General features: G+C 37.3%; 2 protein-coding genes and 2 long non-coding RNA genes across 6 annotated transcripts in view; 3 read left to right on the top strand and 1 right to left on the bottom strand.

Annotated features, from left to right (window-relative positions):
- Positions 1-16,950, top strand: part of LOC129450697 (uncharacterized) — a 32,410-nt gene extending 15,460 nt beyond the window's left edge. For 2 of the 3 annotated variants that reach the window (XM_073859407.1, XM_055213670.2), the window contains exons 4-7: positions 2,629-2,685; positions 2,780-2,959; positions 3,447-3,545; positions 3,642-4,180. In XM_073859407.1, the coding sequence (XP_073715508.1) occupies positions 2,629-2,685; positions 2,780-2,959; positions 3,447-3,533 (324 nt within the window). In that variant the 3' untranslated portion in view covers positions 3,534-3,545; positions 3,642-4,180. Of the gene's footprint in view, positions 1-2,628; positions 2,686-2,779; positions 2,960-3,446; positions 3,546-3,641; positions 4,181-15,399; positions 15,542-15,683; positions 15,798-15,914; positions 15,972-16,058; positions 16,224-16,514; positions 16,623-16,705 lie in introns of those variants that run through there. The other variant, XM_073859406.1, reaches the window with a different exon arrangement.
- Positions 4,997-7,699, top strand: LOC141353338 (uncharacterized). The gene is made up of 4 exons (XR_012360407.1): positions 4,997-5,112; positions 5,207-5,386; positions 5,874-5,972; positions 6,069-7,699. It is a non-coding gene; the product is annotated as an uncharacterized lncRNA (long non-coding RNA).
- On the top strand, positions 9,727-12,957 carry LOC141349108 (uncharacterized). Its single transcript, XM_073859405.1, has 6 exons — positions 9,727-9,873; positions 10,022-10,135; positions 10,249-10,305; positions 10,378-10,557; positions 12,043-12,150; positions 12,229-12,957. Exons 1-6 carry the CDS (start codon positions 9,727-9,729, stop codon positions 12,289-12,291), a joined length of 669 nt encoding a protein of 222 aa, XP_073715506.1. The 3' UTR covers positions 12,292-12,957.
- On the bottom strand, positions 13,614-16,763 carry LOC129450687 (uncharacterized). Its single transcript, XR_012360076.1, has 2 exons — positions 16,663-16,763; positions 13,614-14,313 (listed from the first exon to the last, which is right to left on the bottom strand). It is a non-coding gene; the product is annotated as an uncharacterized lncRNA (long non-coding RNA).
- Positions 16,951-20,443: the final 3,493 nt, after the last annotated feature.

The raw sequence follows: 20,443 nt of genomic DNA, 5'->3' as shown, positions 1-20,443 counted from the left end.
GGCCGGTCACCTTCCGGCTTTCTCAGCGAACAGAAGCTGATTTCCCTATTTGCACGTGCGCCTTATATACGCACCTGGCGGGGCGGCGGCAGCATTATGCAAATATCTCAATGCCAAGTTCATTGCCGTTTTAGTAGTATTCGAAGCAGATTGGTCTCTCTAAGCGAGTTCCCAATTCGTCGGTCACGACGTGACGTCTCCGTTCCCTCCTTCAGGGAACGAGGGTTACATCCGTAACCGAGACGTTCACCGTGAATGATGAATTAGTTTGTGTGGTTCACGTCATGTTTAGAAGTACTCAGTAAATTAGCAGAGATGCATTTTCATGAAACAATCAATGTATGTAACATTATAATAAAATAAAAAGACCAATCACAACAAACTGGATCGGCTGGCTAGTACGCTCACAGAAAGGAGGGGCTTAGACTGAATCTTTTTAAACTATTTCGAATGAACTGTTACAGCATCTTAAATAAATTATGTGATATATAAATGTATATTTAAAAGAAAAAACAGTGTTTTTTGACTTTATATGCATTTTAATCTGTTGTATGGGATCCCCAAGATACACTTTAAGGGTGTTTTCACACCTATCTTGTTTAGTTCGATTGAATCTTACCAGAGTTCGATTGCTCAAATGGTGTGGTTAGTTTGGGCTTTTGTTATTGAATCGCATTCAAACTACCAGGATTCATACTATACAGTACCTACTGTTTTAACGCCAAGTTAGTAGGTACTTCATCTAATTCAGTACTTACTATACAGTATGCGGTTTCGGACGCAGCCGAAGTGTTTGTTGACAGTTTCTATTAGCAATATTAGCACAATGACAAATCGCGGACATACCTGGAATTGCGAGGAGGTGCGGGCGGAGCCTCAAAAATTTGGTGTCTTCGCCGTTTGTAGTACATTAAACCGTTGTTTTCAAGCCGCATCCGTGATTCATTCTGGAAATAAACAGTTTGTCTAGAGTGCTGAATACAAACTATGTATAACAACCACATTCTTTTGTTTACTTCCGGGGGTTCCGTTGGAATTTCGCGCACGTTGATTCTGACAAACCGAGAAGCAGTTTAGGAAATACATTCAAATACATGTGGCCAATGAGTGATGTTGATCTTATCACGTGACAGATATTTGGTTCGTTTCAACTCTTGTTAGGGTGGCCATTCGTGCCAGTTCCGCCGGACACGTCCCGAACATGTTTTCGGGTTCGTTCTCCGGAAGTCGCGTTGGTCGACCGCATACGTCATCAAGGTTTAATATTTCAGGTTTAATTTCAGTAAAACAAACGTTACATTTCAAGATAAGAATGAAACTACAATGATTGTATGTCTTAAAATAAATACATCTTAATTTTCTAATGTACTGTATTTTAACTGAAATGTGAGAACCTCGATGACGTATGCGGTCGAGCAACGCGACCTCCGGAGAACGAACCCGAAAACATGTTCGGGACGTGTCCGGCAGAACTGGCACGAATGGCCACCCTAACTGGTGTGGACCAGAGCAATCAGTGTGGTGTGAAATGGAACCAAAACTGGTAAAAAAGTTACAATGTATAATTTTTTGCTTTTGGTCCGGACCAAATGAACCGAACTACAGATGTGAAAACACCCTAAAAGACCATCTAAAGGGGCACTTTAAAGACAACACATGCTACCAATTAAATTATCAAATGTGAAATAAACTAAACACTTTTTATGTGCTGTCATGTGGTATACTGACAGACTGATCTCACAGAAAGTCGTGTTATAGTCACAAAAAGTTTGTTTAAAGGCAGGGTGCATGATCTTTGAAAAACTTTGAAAGTCAGGCCGAGTACCAAAACACACTAGTAGCCAATCACCGGTAAGGGGCGTGTCTACTAACCGACATTGTTGCCTGGGTTGTATTCGTGTGGGGAGGGTCTATCAAAAGAAGGTCCAGATTCTGTTGGGGTAGGGGCGTGTTTCTTTAGGTGATTTCAAATGTCAACATTGGCTTTCAGAGATCATGGACCTTGCCTTAAATTTATTTATGTCCATGGCACGAAATGTAGTTTTCTTCATGGCTTGAGCATGAATGTCTTTTTCATGTCACTCGCATGAATTTTTATAAATAGTTTTCTGTGTCGGTGGAATTACTTTCTTTTTCATTTTATGTTTTGTTTTCTTATAGTTGTTTTTTTCCTATTTTCTTGCCATTGTCGCTTGGTATTGGGGTTAGAATCACTTCCTGTTACATTTTTAGACATCTTTACCCAAACCAAATCTAACCCTAACCCCAAGTGACAATGATTTAAAAATAGGGTGAAAAAATGAGAAAACAATGACACGAAAAAGAAAGTTGTGCTACGGACACGAAAAACTATTTATATTAATTTGTGTAAGTGACACGAAAAAGACATTCGTGCTCAAGACATAAAAAAAGCTAAATTTCGTGCCATGGGAAATTTATCAAATTTTTCATGACTATAACACAACTTGCATTGATGTTGTATACAGAGGAGAGATGGGCTTTTACTTTTCCTAAATTATCATATTTGTGATCTTTCTCCTTTTTGTGTTGCACCCCTAAATACATTTTATGTGAACTTGTTTTGATGGACCGATTTTAAACTAAACATTTGTTTGCTTTGCATTTTAGTTCCTCATATCTGCAATCACTGTCTTTCTTACACAATGCAGTGACAGTTATATTTGGGTAAATGTTTATCAAACACATCTTACATTTATTTCATTGACACTTCTGGTTTGGTCAATGAATCGCATGCTTATGGTGTTTTTTTATATTACAGGTTACTTTAGCTAACATCGTAAACCAAGTCACTGGTTTTGTGGCTGTTATAGGTGTTGCATTGTATTCATGGGATTTGGTGAGCACGACCTATTATTCAGCCAACGAATATTCAGCAACACTCATCCAAGAACAGATCAAAGGAGCTGATTCAATTCTGTACTTTGAGGAATCAAATATGGTAATGATTCTTTTATTTAGATGGGTTAGTTAGTGCTTCTCAAGTGGTGGGCTTCAATGCAAACATTTGACACAAGAAACATCAGAGAAAAATATAAATAAGTAAACTCTTTATAAAATAATGGTTAAAAAATACCTCTGTATTTTTTGTTTTGATATCAAACCAAATGTGACAGTAATTTGGCACAAATGTATTTCTCACTTGGCTGCATTTAGTCAGACTAGGATGGTAACCTCACCGTATCCAAAAAACTTTCATTTGTAAACAGGGTTTATGACGATCATAATTTGTTTTGTGTCGTGCATTTTAAAAAGCCATTTATGTGTACTTGTGTATAATTAAATTTTTTGTGCCGTGTTAGGTCTCCGCTTGATATTCAGTGTAACATCTACATCCTAAACCAAAACCATTTCAGAACCTCTGCTGTGGAAATTTGCTCTACAAAATGTGTTTTATTCCAAGACTTACTGACCTTTTCCATCTTTAGATGTTTCGTAGGACACTAGATGTCATGATGATAGCTTTTGCCGTACTTCAGCTCTGCCTAAACTCCATTTTTATTGTTACGCCTTGAATCGGGAAAAATGTGAGTGCAAAAACTATAGAATCTCCTCACAATTAAAACACAAAAACACAAACCCACAAAATCACAATGTCTAAAATATTGTCTGTGGTTTTTCAGTCTGCAGAAGACCCTCAACTTCACAAACTGCTCCCAGAAGACACCACTGGCAATCCTGCATGTTAAAAAAATAAGAGACACAAAAATATAAAGATAATTTTATTTAAATCAGTTTCTCTCTTGTATTAGAATAGCAGCACTTTAAATCTGAAACACTACCATTATTCATGTCTATCTCTGTTGATTAATTTTTAACCCAAAATTGACCAAGACTCATGATGAGAATACCTGTAAGTTTTATTTGTGACCCTGGACCACAAAAAAATTGTATTGGTCAAAATTATTGATTTTTATAAAAAATCAGGATTTTAAGTGATGATCATGTTCCAAGAAGATATTTTGTACATTTCCTACTGTAAAAATATCAAAAATGTATTTTCATTAGTAATATGTGCTGCAAAGGACTTCATTTGCACAACTTTAAAGGCCATTTTCTCAATATTTTGATTTTTTTTGCAGATTTAATGTGATGTATAAATTACATTTTGAAACATTTACCATTATGGTTTTGCAATCCAGGGTTCTGCAGTCAGCCATCACAATCACATCACATCTATTTATGTATGTGTAAAGTAGTGTACAGGTCAGTAAAGTAAAGTCAGGCCGAGTACCAAAACACACTAGTAGCCAATCACCGGTAAGGGGCGTGTCTACTAACCGACATTGTTGCCTGGGTTGTATTCGTGTGGGGAGGGTCTATCAAAAGAAGGTCCAGATTCTGTTGGGGTAGGGGCGTGTTTCTTTAGGTGATTTCAAATGTCAACATTGGCTTTCAGAGATCATGGACCTTGCCTTAAATTTATTTATGTCCATGGCACGAAATGTAGTTTTCTTCATGGCTTGAGCATGAATGTCTTTTTCATGTCACTCGCATGAATTTTTATAAATAGTTTTCTGTGTCGGTGGAATTACTTTCTTTTTCATTTTATGTTTTGTTTTCTTATAGTTGTTTTTTTCCTATTTTCTTGCCATTGTCGCTTGGTATTGGGGTTAGAATCACTTCCTGTTACATTTTTAGACATCTTTACCCAAACCAAATCTAACCCTAACCCCAAGTGACAATGATTTAAAAATAGGGTGAAAAAATGAGAAAACAATGACACGAAAAAGAAAGTTGTGCTACGGACACGAAAAACTATTTATATTAATTTGTGTAAGTGACACGAAAAAGACATTCGTGCTCAAGACATAAAAAAAGCTAAATTTCGTGCCATGGGAAATTTATCAAATTTTTCATGACTATAACACAACTTGCATTGATGTTGTATACAGAGGAGAGATGGGCTTTTACTTTTCCTAAATTATCATATTTGTGATCTTTCTCCTTTTTGTGTTGCACCCCTAAATACATTTTATGTGAACTTGTTTTGATGGACCGATTTTAAACTAAACATTTGTTTGCTTTGCATTTTAGTTCCTCATATCTGCAATCACTGTCTTTCTTACACAATGCAGTGACAGTTATATTTGGGTAAATGTTTATCAAACACATCTTACATTTATTTCATTGACACTTCTGGTTTGGTCAATGAATCGCATGCTTATGGTGTTTTTTTATATTACAGGTTACTTTAGCTAACATCGTAAACCAAGTCACTGGTTTTGTGGCTGTTATAGGTGTTGCATTGTATTCATGGGATTTGGTGAGCACGACCTATTATTCAGCCAACGAATATTCAGCAACACTCATCCAAGAACAGATCAAAGGAGCTGATTCAATTCTGTACTTTGAGGAATCAAATATGGTAATGATTCTTTTATTTAGATGGGTTAGTTAGTGCTTCTCAAGTGGTGGGCTTCAATGCAAACATTTGACACAAGAAACATCAGAGAAAAATATAAATAAGTAAACTCTTTATAAAATAATGGTTAAAAAATACCTCTGTATTTTTTGTTTTGATATCAAACCAAATGTGACAGTAATTTGGCACAAATGTATTTCTCACTTGGCTGCATTTAGTCAGACTAGGATGGTAACCTCACCGTATCCAAAAAACTTTCATTTGTAAACAGGGTTTATGACGATCATAATTTGTTTTGTGTCGTGCATTTTAAAAAGCCATTTATGTGTACTTGTGTATAATTAAATTTTTTGTGCCGTGTTAGGTCTCCGCTTGATATTCAGTGTAACATCTACATCCTAAACCAAAACCATTTCAGAACCTCTGCTGTGGAAATTTGCTCTACAAAATGTGTTTTATTCCAAGACTTACTGACCTTTTCCATCTTTAGATGTTTCGTAGGACACTAGATGTCATGATGATAGCTTTTGCCGTACTTCAGCTCTGCCTAAACTCCATTTTTATTGTTACGCCTTGAATCGGGAAAAATGTGAGTGCAAAAACTATAGAATCTCCTCACAATTAAAACACAAAAACACAAACCCACAAAATCACAATGTCTAAAATATTGTCTGTGGTTTTTCAGTCTGCAGAAGACCCTCAACTTCACAAACTGCTCCCAGAAGACACCACTGGCAATCCTGCATGTTAAAAAAATAAGAGACACAAAAATATAAAGATAATTTTATTTAAATCAGTTTCTCTCTTGTATTAGAATAGCAGCACTTTAAATCTGAAACACTACCATTATTCATGTCTATCTCTGTTGATTAATTTTTAACCCAAAATTGACCAAGACTCATGATGAGAATACCTGTAAGTTTTATTTGTGACCCTGGACCACAAAAAAAATTGTATTGGTCAAAATTATTGATTTTTATCAAAAATCAGGATTTTAAGTGATGATCATGTTCCAAGAAGATATTTTGTACATTTCCTACTGTAAAAATATCAAAAATGTATTTTCATTAGTAATATGTGCTGCAAAGGACTTCATTTGCACAACTTTAAAGGCCATTTTCTCAATATTTTGATTTTTTTTGCAGATTTAATGTGATGTATAAATTACATTTTGAAACATTTACCATTATGGTTTTGCAATCCAGGGTTCTGCAGTCAGCCATCACAATCACATCACATCTATTTATGTATGTGTAAAGTAGTGTATGTGTATTACATTTATTTGTCACAGTCAATGATGTCTGTATCACACTGTATTTATTAAGTTGCTGGTAAAGAAGAGCAAAATTGGTTTGAGATTTTATCACAAAGTCAATAGACTGCACACTTTTTCAAAGCTATAACAGCCACACATTGGTCAAAGTGAATTGCAGAAACCGATTAAAAAGAAAGATTTTTCATGTTTGAATTAGGGCTTTCAGTGTTTGTTAGGGATGTGACGAGATCTTGTGCGACGAGATTAGTGCAAGTCCTAGATTAGTTAAAACGTTTCAAAATAATGTGATTTCAGTTTCCCATTCATTTATTTTATCATTGAGGATTTCTTAAAAAATGTAAAAATCTTGTCTCGTCTCGTTCTCGTGAACCCAATCTCGTGTCTCGTCTCGTCTCATAGATTAAGTGTCTCATCACACCCCTAGTGTTTGTTATTATCAGTAACACTATAAAGCTAATAGCAAACACTAAACTGAAGTGCAGTCTCCTACAGGAAGTCACTCGCTGAAATGGTCTTTTTAGTCTTTCATAAAGTAACAGTAAGCTGAAATGCATGTTAAATAATGACGCAAGGATATTTTTGACAAATTGTAATTATATAAATTAACATTTGCATATACATTGCAGATTGAAAAGTAGTGGGTAAAAGTGGTGGTTGGAATTTTGTATGCATAATGACTGAAGTATAAACTTAAGTTCAGCTTTGGGAAGAACACGTTCGGTTGTAATTTAACCTAAGATGGGTTGATTTAACCCAACAAACTGAATTGTAAAAAAAAATTCTTGGTTAATTTAACCCAGTGGCTGAGTTTGTCCCTTTTTGACACAACACTGGATTAAAAATAACCATGCAATTTTTTTGTTTTTAAGTAACTCTAGCAGCTCAGCTTACACTATGTTTTCATAATTACTTTATAATTTACATTTAATTAAATTATTCGTGCATTGAGGCTTAAATTGTTGTTGAATATGTTAAAGGAATATTAGCCAAAAATGATCATTTTCTCATCTTCAGGTTGTTCTAACCCGGTATGAATTTCTTTTTTTCTGATGAACACAAAAGAAGATATTTTGATAGATGATGTTAAGCACACAGCTAATTGTAACCATTGTATGTGGTTTTCCTACTATGAAAGTCAATGGTTAGAATCAGCTGTGTGTTTACCATCATTTTTCAAAATATCTTCTTTTGTGTTCATCAGAAAAACGAAATTCATACAACATGAGGATGAGAAAATGATGACAGAATTTTTATTTTTGGGTGAACTTTCTCTTTAAAGTCATCTGCAAGATCATGCAAAGTGGAACCCCCCCCCCCCCCCCCCACAGGTATTTATTTACATTTACTGTAACATCCTTCTAACTTCCTTATCCCTACAAGAAGAACAGCATTCCTCTTACACATCTGAAAAGTTGAAACACTTATGCATGTACGCATGTCACTGTTACTGTAAATGTGTATTTACAGAGCAGAAAAGAGTGAAACTTTATCGAGACAATCACAAGGTGAGTATGATTTAACACAAAGTCTTTCTCATACAATCTGTAAATATTGATAAATGAAATCAGACATACGTTGAGCAGATGGATTTTGATATAAAGACTTGAGAGAGACTTAAAATCTGATGCAGCAGGTGATAAGAAACCTGCAGTTAGCAAATGCTGTTATATTTTAGAACAATTGCCATGAATTTATGTCTACTTAAAATGGATTTTTGTATATTTTTCCAAAGGCTTGTTTGTTTATCGTCAAGAGTTTGATGGTAATTGTTATACAAAAGTTAGAAAAAATTTGATGTCTGGGGTGATGCAAGTAATGTCTGTAGCTAGTCGTAGCCTAGTGGGAAGAGAGTCGGGCTTGTAACCTACGAGTTGTCGTTTTGAGTCTCACTGCAGTTGCAAACTTGCAACCGAGGGTTCTTGAGCAAGGCACCTTAACCCCAATTGCTCCCCATATGCTTTAGGGATAGCTGCCCACTGCTCCGTGTGTGTGTTTGTTCACAAATTGCAGCGCATGTGTTCAGGTATGCATTTCATACTTGACAAGCCTGTCACTTTAACTTCACGTTCCAAGAGATTTTTATAAACGGAGCATTAGTTTTTCTTCTGCTCCGGGATCAAATGGAGCAAAACTTCCCTCACCAGTGAGCTGGGAGTGGAAATGGGAAGCCTGGGGGTAGAGCTGAGTGATTATAAAAATGCTTTGAGGTAAAAAAAAATATATTACTCTAATCATTTACAGTACTCAGTTCCAAACAGGCTCTCGGGTTTGGTGTCTGTTTTGTTATTTAAACTTCTTTATTTTCATTGGCAAACAATACTGTCAAAATTTTAACTGAAGTGCAAGTTTTTCAATATTGTTCACAGAACTGCTGTAAAAAAACAGGTTTCATGCTTTCATGCAACAAGTCATGCTGTTGAATTATATGTAAACACTTTCAGAAAAATGGTTCCCATTGTGTCACTGTGGCATAATCATTTATGCAGAGTTGTATATTTACTTTCTACATAAAAGTAAATTTTCAATTATTCGTATTTTATTAGTGTTTTTCTTTGGAAAACATATATTCCAAAACATATTATCATAATTTTTACTCCACTACATTTCATAATTTCAAGTTTTTGGTTTATACCTAATTTTTAAGTACAAGAAAGTACTCACGAAAGTAAAAGTACACAATTTTTAGAATGTAGTGAACATTTTTTAGTAAAGAAAAGAAAATTTTTTCCCAAGACAAACACTCTGATAAAGCACAGATGCTTGGAAAATGTAACTAAAATACTTATTTATAAAATACCCAGTTAGAGACCATTTTTTGGCTATTTTTCTGAGTGCACAGTTTGTGTTAGAATGGTCCCTGGTAGCAATAAGCTCCGGGGCGGATCCGCAATGGATCCAGCCCGGAGCTGCTGACTTCAGAGCGGCTCAGTTACGGATCCGCCCCGGAGCTTATTGTTACAAGGGAAAGTGTTTAATCTTATGTTTTACTCCAATAAACAGACAGAAAGACCGTTCATTGTCATCTGCAGAAAGGTTTAACATTATCACTTGCATGTGTTCATACATGATGACTGTGAGGATGCCCATCAATACAAATCCAAAAAGCAAATGGCCCTCATTGCGTCACATCCTGGGTAATCTGTGCCTCAGTCCAGCGGGTTCAATACCTCAGGACGTCAAAAGTACAATGTTGTACCTCTTAACAGCATTAGGGGTGAGTCAGACTTTGATACAGACATGACAGCTGACAGTACAGTGTGGCCCTAACACGTTTTCAGAGACCTAAGCCACATTACAATTGTGAAATTCATGCCAAAACAAGCTGGTGGTTTATAAACTTCTCATATTCTCATATTTATTAGATTCTGCAGATTATAGTGGGAATGCTCAACATCGTAACAGGGATTTTGTTTGCAAACTGGGGAATACATGATTACATGATGATGTTTTATGGTCCCTATTGGCTTGGTGCTGTGGTAAGAATTTAGTCTTTTTCTTATTCCATAAAAATTGATTTTATGAAAGTAAATTATATATGATATTTGGTTGTTTTGTTTAATTTCAAACATTTGTTTGCTTTGCATTTCAGTTCCTCATATCTGGTATTATGACTCTTCTTGTAGGCTGCTGTAGGAGTATCGTTTTGGTAAATGTTTATCAATCACTTTCATTGCATTGACACTTCTGGTTTGGTAAGTTTGCAGTTTTTGTATTACAGGATATCTTATCTTTGATCCTGAACCAAGTCAGTGCTTTTGTGGCTTTGATGGGTGTTGCATTGTATTCATGGGATTTGGTGAGCGCGAGCTATTATTCAGCCAATGATTATTCAGCAACACTCATCCAAGAACAGAGGAATGGAGATGATGCCTTTGTGTACTTTAAGGATTCAAATATGGTAATGATTCCTGAATTTAGATTCTAGTATTTATTTAGTGCTTTCCAACTGGTGGGCTGCAAGTAAAAACATGTTACTAGGAACATCAGAGACCATAATTTATAGCATTTCATTTTTTTGTGCCATGTTAGGTCTCCACTTGATATCTAGGCCCTGTTTACACGTACATGGTTATTTTTAAAAACTGAGAGATTTACCTTCGTTTGTGCCCCTCGTTTACACGCAAATGGAGAACTCGCCTCTGAAACCGATTGTTTCTAAAAACTCCGGCCAGAGTGGAGATCTTGAAAATCTTCGGTTGCTCAGTTGCATGTAAACTGAGACAAACGGATGTTTAGGCAGGCAACGTTACAGAGAGCTCACACCTACGTCAAAAGTGCGACCTATGTTTACATTTGACTGCTACTCTGAACGCTTCCAAGATCACATGTATGTTTGTGCAAACTCGTTTCGTTGGTTTGTATTTGCAAATACAGCTGCTCCATTATGTCGAGGGGCAGAGACAAGTGCTCGGAGATCAGCAATTTTACGCGTTTGACTTCATGCGGCGTTGCAAGAACCGACAGACGGATGATGTCAAAGTACCGCGAGAGCGATTCGAAATTAGACCTCTACGTGTGATTCCTCAACTCGCTCTCGCGGTACTCTGACGTCATCGATCACCTACTGCAACAACTCCTCCCTCCAACATGAAGAACCAGTTCGCGTCACCACCAGCGCTGCCGGTGAGTGGCTTACGTGGGCTTGAGCTTCTCTTGATGGCATATATGCACGGATACGTGTAAATAAACACTTATTTGAAAACTGACATGTGTGCATGATATTACTTTTGAAACCGGAGAGGTTGAAATGTCCGTTTATGAAAATAGCCGCCCACGTGTAAACAAAGCCCTAGTGTAGCATCTATATCAGGGATGGGCAAATTCGGTCCTGGAGGGCCAGTGTCCTGCAGAGTTTAGCTACAATCATAATTAAACAAACCTCCCTACTGAAAAATCCAGCTAGGACCGGCATGTGCTGGTGAGCTGGTTTTGGCTGGTCCCCAGCTTGGTTTTAGCTGGTTTTGCTGGTGTAGGAAGCTGGTTTTGCTGGTGTAGCAAGCTGGTCTAGGTGTGTTTTGGTCACATTTTAAGCTGGTCTAGCTGGACTTAGCTGGTCATGCTGGAATACCAGCTGGCCCACCAGCATGACCAGCTTTGTCAGGCTGGGAGGACCAGCATAAACCACCTTAAACCAGCTAGAGCCAGCTACCAGCTTGTGCTGGTTTTGGCTGGATTTTTCAGTAGGGCTGAAGCAGCCAATTAAGGTCTTACTAGGCATACTAGAAACTTTTAGGCAGGTGTGCTGAGGCAAGTTGGAGCTAAACTCTGCAGGACCGAAGTTGCCCATCCCTGATCTAGATCCTGTAGCAAAACCAGTTGAGAACCTCATTTGCTTTACAAAACTGCCTTTATTTCAAGACTCACTGTTCTTTTCCATCTTTAGATGTTTCGAAGGACGCTAGATGTCATGATGATAGCTTTGGCTGTCCTTCAGCTATGCCTAAACGTCTATTTTATTGTCATATTAGTGAGAGTATTTGTCGAGAAGAATGTGAGTAGAAAGATATGAGATCAAAACACAAAACAGACAAACCTATTAATGTCTGAAATCTTGTCTGTGGTTTTTCAGTCTGCAGAAGACCCTCAACTTCACAAACTGCTCCCAGAAGACACCACTGGCAATCTTGCATGAGGATTCTCTCTTGTAGTAGAATTGCAGCACTGACACACTATCATTATTCATGTCTATCTCTGTTGATTTTTTTTCTCCTAATTTTATTACTCATGATAAGGATATGTCTTATTTGTGGTTGACTATCACAGTGACATCATTCGGGGTCCAAAGGAGATGAAAACATCACAAAACCAATGTTTCTATTTGGGAAAAAAATTATATCTGTATATATTAAGTATTATATGTATTATTTTTACTTGCAGTCAAAGTCAATGATGTCACTTTCTTTATGAATTTAGTAGTAAATAAGAGTTACTGGTAAATGAAAGCAAGGATAACCTACTGGTTTGAGACTGTAAAAATTCCTTGTCCTTAGTCAAAATTAGCAACTCCTCACTAGTCAAGAAAGTTGAAATGAATAGTAAATTCAAGTTGATTAAACATAACAATTTAGGTGGTGCAACAAGGAATAGTTTACAGGCTGCCCACATTTTCGAAGCAATAATAGCCACACATTGGTCAAAGTGACTTGCAGAAACCGATTAAAAAGATTGATTCAAATCAGATACCATTAAAGTCACTTTTAAACCGCAACCTGTGGGGTTTTTTGTTTTGTGAATTTTTGTACATTTCATGTTTGGATTAGCATCGTGCATAACAATAAACACACTTCTTTTTCTGGGCTATTGTGGCAGAGCCAGTATTTATTTTCATTAAGCACACGTTATCGTCTCCCCTCACATGTTTGCTTGTATATAAAGAGCATCACAAAAAGTCTATTTTGGAGTTTGTTTTGCTCTGTGTATTTATCTAATGAACAACACTGAGGCTCTGACATTAGAATATAAAAGAAAACAACATCAGTAACGTGAGGAGGTTCTGGATGGAAAGCCAGGTGCCATTCAATTGAAGGACATAATTTAGAAAATCAATAAGAGATAAATTGCATAGAATGGGAGAAATCATCAGAAATAAATGATCATCCAGCCCGCATAGCATTACGCCAGCTCCCACATGTCAAGTCCATGAATTCAGTCACAAAATCCTCCAGAGGACGTCCTTTTTGCTGTAGGTGGAAAAGCAGGGAGTCCTCTGGAGAATCCTTATCCTTTTAGATCCGTTCTTCTGTCGCAGTTGGTGGTGGAGGATGAAGTGGAGTACGACGGGAATAAACAAACATATCATTTTGAATGAACAGTATACAGGTATTTTACATTTGCTGTAACATGTGTTACGTTCCCCTTAAGTCTAGGGGTCAGGAGGGGAGGTAACGAATAAAAATAAATGGTGAGAACACACTTCAATCCTCTGTCCCAGAGTGAAGACAACAACAGGTGGTATAATAAATGAAAAAGGTTTTATTCAGTATAGAAAGACAAAACAAAGTACTAGGAAGCAATGGCTCAGGGGAGAGCAAGGCCCAAAATAACAAACAAAACACCACACTAACTATTTTTGGGAGGAGTCCTAACTAACCTAAGAGAAGTTAAATAAAAAGAAATAAACAACAAAAACTTCCCTCAACTCCCTGGCTATACAAAAACAGGGGTAAAACAGTATTAAAGAAAATAGGCACTCACCCCCTACAGCTTCCCTTAAATAAAACTATTAAACAGGTTAACAAAAGAAAATACTTTCTGCTTAATTTTTAGTTGTAGTCAAATCACTACAGGCACTACTTAACTCAGGCACTACTAAACTCAGTTAGCCACTGCTAACTCACAACTACTGTCTTTCAATGTCAACACATCAATACAGCATTCAGTCTGGAGCAGGGGAGTAGTGTGTCCCCCTCTGCAAACACTGGACTGCACTTTTATGCTCTCCGTCTCAGGTACACTCACAAACGAGTCACAGGTGCTGACGATTAGGCCTGAGAGGGAGTAGAGAGAGAGACAGAGAAGCAAACAAAAACACAGGGCACACAACCACGCCCACACTTTCATAAAGTATATTAAAAAGGTTCAGGAGAAAATAAATCATAATACCAATTGAGAAATATGTCCTGGGACGTAACACATGCTTCTAACTTCTTTCTCCCTACAAGAAAAACAACATTCCTCTTATACATTTGACAAGTTGAAACTTATGCATGTTACTGTTACTGTATAAGTGTAGTTTATATACTGTATAACTTCCATTGTAATGAATTGAAGCCAAAAATGGCTGACCATGGTTGCCGCCATGTTACGTAAAAACATCAGTTTGGCGCAGAAGGAATCGTCCGTGGACAAATGAGGCGGAATCTCGTGAACCACGCTGCGCTAAAGGCCTCATTCGCCCCGCGAGACCTCCAGACACGTGTCAACGCGTCTTTACATTGACTTAACATTAATATCACTCACGCTTGACGCCTCTACCGCGGCTGGTCTGAATGCAGCACAACACGATGCCCCGCATTTGGTGTGTACATAGCATTGGAATGGTAGAAAAGTGGTTAATCTTACGTTTTAATCCAATAAACAGAAACAAACACCATTCAGTGTCATCTGCAAAAAGGTTTAACATTATCACTTGCATGTGGTCATTGTTACAGGATGACTGTGAGGATGCCCATCAACGCAAATTGCATGAAACAAAGTTAAATCGTGTGAGTAATCTAGAGAGAGTAACCGTGGGTTCACAACAGCCGCGTTTGAGTCGTCAAATTCGCGTCTAACGCATCTAGTTTACATTTTGAGTTTACGTTACTCGCTTTATTCATGGGTGAAAGATTAGTTTTTAGTTATTGAGAAATTCGCATCATGGGAAGGGCTTCTGCGACTCTGCTCGCTTTCTGTAATCACTTCACTACTTGAGCAAGCTCCTGATTGGTTAACTAGGCGCACGAATGACCTCGTGTACCGCGCCGCGCTAAAGGCCTCATTCGCCCCGCGAGACCTCCAGACCTCCAGTCAACGCGTCTTTACATTGACTTAACATTAATATCACTCACGCTTGACGCCTCTATCGCGGCTGGTCTGAATGCAGCACAACACGATGCCCCGCATTTGGTGTGTACGTAGCATTGGAATGGTAGAAAAGTGGTTAATCTTATGTTTTAATCCAATAAACAGAAACAAACACCATTCATTGTCATCTTCAGAAAGGTTTAACATTATCACTTGCATGTGTTCATTGTTACAGGATGACTGTGAGGATGCCCATCAACGCAAATCCAAAAAGCAAATGGCCCACATTGGGTCACATCCTGGGTAAACTCAGTCCAGCGGGTTCAATACCTCAGGACGTCAAACGTACAATGTTGTACCTCTTAACAGCACTAGCGGTGAGTGAGACTCTGATACAGACATGACAGCTGACAGTACAGTGTGGCCCTAACACGTTTTCGGACACCTAGCCACATTACAACTGTGAAATTAATGGCAACACAAGTTGGTGGTTTATAAACTTGTTCTCATATTTATTAGATTCTGCAGATTATAGTGGGAATCCTCAACATCACAACAGGGATTTTGTTTGCAAACTGGGGGATACATGATTACATTATGAAATTTTATGGTCCCTATTGGCTTGGTGCTGTGGTAAGAATTTTGCCTTTTCTGCTTATTCTTTTTTTTTAAGTATGTTATGAACATAAATGATAGATGATATTTGGTTGTTTTGTTTAAATTCAAACATTTATTTGCTTTGAATTTCAGTTCCTCATATCTGGAATTATGACTCTCCTTGTATGCTTCTATTTGAGTAAAGTTTTGGTAAATGTTTATCAAACACGTCTTACATTCATTGCATTGACACTTCTGATCTGGTAAGTTTGTAGACTTGCTGTTTTTGTATTACAGGAAATCTTAGCTTTGATCCTAAACCAAGCCAGTGCTTTTCTGGCTTTGATGGGTGTTGCATTGTACTCATGGGATTTGGCGAGGGCGAGCTATTATTCAGCAACACTCATTCAAGAACAGATGAAGGGAGCTGATGCCTTTCTGTACTTTGAGGATTCAAATGTGGTAATGATTATTGTATTTAAATTAGTTAGTTAGTTAGTGCTTCTCAACTGGTGGGCTGCAAATTTGTCACTAGGAACAGCAGAGACCATCATTTGTTTTGTGCATCAATTGCCTATATTGTGTTTCTTTTTTAACTTGTTTATTGTGAAAAATGAAAAATGTTGGACCATGTTAGGTCTCCACTTGTTATCCAGTGTAACATCTAGATCCTGTAGCATAACCAGTTGAGAACCTTATTTGCTTTACAAATCTGCATTTATTCTAAGACTCACTGATCTTTTCCATCTTTAGATGTCTCGAAAGAAGCTAGATGCCATGATGGTAGCTTTGGCTGTTCTTCAGCTCTGCATAAACGTCTATTTTATTGTCATGTCAGTGAGAGTATTTGTCAAGAAGAATGTGAGTAGAAAGATGAGATCAAAACACAAAACAGACAAACCTGTAACATCACAATGTCTGAAATCTTGTCTGTGGTTTTTCAGTCTGCAGAAGACCCTCAACTTCACAAACTGCTCCGAGAAGACACCACCGGCAATCCTGCATGAGAGACACAAACATAAAAAGATCATTTTATTAAATCAGATACCACTAAAGTTAGAAGTCACTTTAAACCGCAAACTGTGGAGTTTTTCGTTTTGTATTTTGTGCATTTTTTGTATATTTCACGTTTGGATTAGTTGTGATTCTGAGTACCGTGCGTAACAATAAACACACTTGTTTTCTGGGCTATTGTGGCAGAGCCATTATTTATTCTCATTAAAGCGCACGTTATCGTCTTCCTCACATGTTTGCTCGTATAAAAAGAGCATCACAAAAAGTCTGTTTGGAATACAGATAGTTTGTTTTGTTCTGTATCCTTATCTAATGACGTAAACACGTAGTCCTTGATTATTACACCAGAATGAGAGTACAGTCCTAGCCATATCTGCCTAGAAAACCGCAACTTATCATTTTCTGTTGGTTTTAGTACACAATGTAACTACATAAGAGTCAAGTTTTAAATATGAAAAATATCGAAACTCTTTGGTTATTTTTAGGCGCAATGCTAATGGTCTAATCAGCAGTGGTGGACAGTAACGAAATAAATGTTATTCGTTACTGTACTTAAGTAGTTTTTGTGCGTATCTGTACTTTACTCAAGTACTTTTATTTTGGGAGACTTTACTTTACTACATTTTAAAGTCAAATATCTTACTTTTTACTCTACTACATTTTAAAGTCAAATATCTTACTTTTTACTCTACTACATTTTAAAAAATCAGTCGTTCCTTTTTATTTATCAGTGGATAAAAAAACTTAAAGAGTAACTAAACCCTAATCCAACTTTTTTTAGTTACTGGTCTGTAAGAATGATGCTTTATTAGTGCTGTTCATTGATTTTAGTAAGTTTTTTGACATTTGGATATAAAGTGTTTCAATACTACAATATATGGTGTAAAAACGTCTGAGTGCTGCCCTCTTCAGGTTGAACGGTGGCTACTGCAGTTGAATTTTCCTATTGGATGTTGGGTCCAAAAAATGACTCGTGACGTAAGCAGGTTCAAGCTTACCACGCCCTTGTTACGATCTCACCACAGACTCTGTTGGGATCTGCCCACTTTTCTTGCATTTTTCAAATATTGCCAGTGGGTGGAGTCAGGCTCTGACCAGGGGTTTAGTTACGCTTTAAACTGGGCAAACTAAAGGTGTGTTCGACTTCATGCGGTGCTGCGCAGACCGATCGGCGGCTGACTTGAAGCAGTGCATTCCGGTTAGTAATTTGTCATATGGTTTTTAAGTACCGCGAGAGCGGTTCGAGATCAGCCGCCTGAGTTAGCCAGCGCAGTTCGCGAAGAGGAGCTGCACGGGCTGTAATGACGCCACAGCTGTTTCAAGATTCGGATTCACCACATGACAACAATCACGTGTGTTTCGTGTGTATTTTCACGCCCTCAGTTCCACAAATGCTCACAAATCTGTATTTTTATAACAGTTAAAGCTCTTTTCATGTAGTCGCGATGTTATATTGTATCATCTTCATCAAAATAAAATGGATAAAAAGCATAGACCCAACTACATTGGTATTTAAATAATATATGCTTATGTTGAACTTTATTATTGTAAAAACAGATGCTGTAAGCCTCTTTAGTTCCACTTATGCTCATACACGGGCATTAAAAACAGTATAATTCACTTTTTATGTAGTTTTCATCTTACAAATCATGTTTAATGCGATTAAGCAAGCAAACGACACGTGATCAGCCATGCCTGACGTAAATGCAGCAAACTACGGGAACCACGGCGCGTCTGACTTCACGTCTCCGTTTTCAGCTCCTCCCCGCCTGCACGCGGCTAATCTCGCCGATCGGTTACATCCAGCCACAGCCGATGTCGAACACACCTTAAAGCTGCACAAAAAAACTAAGATGCACACGTGATGCGTCAAACCACCAATCAGGGTACAGCACGCGCTTCGTTTGAACTTGTTTTGGTTGCCGCGGTGGACAGTGGTTTACGTAAGCGACGCGAGTGCCGCAGCCAGCCTGTGTATCGTTTGGAGAATGAAACTGCATTCAAAAACAACGGAGGAGATAACTGACCCGCCACAACAACAATGGTCTTATTTACGCAAGTTTTTTAAGTCCTTGAATAAAAGAACGATTAATTTGTGTCTTCTCTGCCTGCCTTGAAACTGTGCTATTTCTTTTAACAAGAATACTCCTTCAAATCTAAGGAAATGCGTAGAGGTAAGGCATTTTTATTCTGGTTATATTTTTAAATGAGCAATCTTAACAGTAGTTTGCAGAAAACTGTTTCATTGTGTAGTTAAAATATATACGACGTTATCATGAATGAATTTTAAGCAAGTTAGCTATGCAGGCTGGAGCTATTTTTAGCCGTATAGTTAGCTGTTTCACTTAAGTTCATTGTGAAGTACTCAGTACTGTGTTATTGTGAAATGACAATCAATCGCTATCAACAATGTTGTAAAATATAAATGACATTTTGACTGGCCATGCAGTGTACGATGGTAGCCAAAATTAAAAGGTATGTTACTGTAACATCATCAAGGAAAAGAAACCTGGAAAGTGAGGAAGTTTTTACTACACTTAAACTGTTAAATTATTTAACAAATAAATCTTGAAATGAGACTTTCTGCTCTCAAATCCTGTTATTTCATTTGGTGCTAAAAGAAATCAAGGTCAAGGTAAACTTTATTATCCACAAGTAGGAAATTCATATGGTCACCTTACACGCTCCAAACAGTATAAACATAAATATAAATACAGAAGACATTAAAACATTTAAACATTGAGAACATTAAAGAAAAGGAAATTTTTTGGCTTTAACGTTTTAGGCTTATGATAATTGTAATAGACATCAGTGTCTGAATAATTAATGTCCTTCTTTTAATAGATTAGTGAGCCAAGAGAGTTTTTTAACATAATTTGAGTTTCGTGACAATATGATGCAGACATAATAAATCACAATACTTTTGTACTTAAAGAGTAACTAAACCCTAAACCAACTTTTTTAAGTTAATGGTCTGTAAAAATGATGCTTTATTAGTGCTGTTCATTGATTTTAGTAAGTTTTTTGACATTTGGATATAAAGTGTTTCAATACTGCAATATATGGTGTAAAAACGTCTGAGTGCTGCCCTCTACAGGTTGAACGGTGGCTACTGCAGTTGAATTTTCCTATTGGATGTTGGGTCCAAAAAATGACTCGTGACGTAAGCAGGTACAAGCTCACCACGCCCTTGTTACGATCTCACAACACACTTGGTACGAGCTTAGTTCGTCCCCTCTATCTCCGTTGGGATCTGCCCACTTTTCTTGCATTTTTCAAATATTGCCAGTGGGTGGAGTCAGGCTCTGACCAGGGGTTTAGTTACGCTTTAAGTACATTTTGAGGCAGATACTTCTACTTTTACTTGAGTAATATTTTACCCTGGGTATCTTTACTTTTACTCAAGTACACGATTTGTGTAATTCGTCCACCACTGCTAATCAGATTCAATGGATTATGCTAAACTATGCTAAAAGTGGTAGCGCCAGACCCGGAGATCAGCTGAATGGATTCCAAAAAGGTAAAAATCAAATGTTTAACTCTAGGGGAGCTAGAAAATGAGCATATTTTCAAAAAACGTGGAGTGTTCCTTTAAATAACGACATTACGATATCTTTGAGAAATTATTATTGAAGAATAAATATTTGCAATTACTTTCATATAGGAAT

This window comes from Misgurnus anguillicaudatus, chromosome 21, assembly GCF_027580225.2.
Source record: "Misgurnus anguillicaudatus chromosome 21, ASM2758022v2, whole genome shotgun sequence".
Taxonomy (NCBI): Eukaryota; Metazoa; Chordata; class Actinopteri; order Cypriniformes; family Cobitidae; genus Misgurnus; species Misgurnus anguillicaudatus.
The sequence above is the reverse complement of the archived record's forward strand: the minus strand, read 5'-3'. Positions and strand labels throughout refer to the sequence as shown.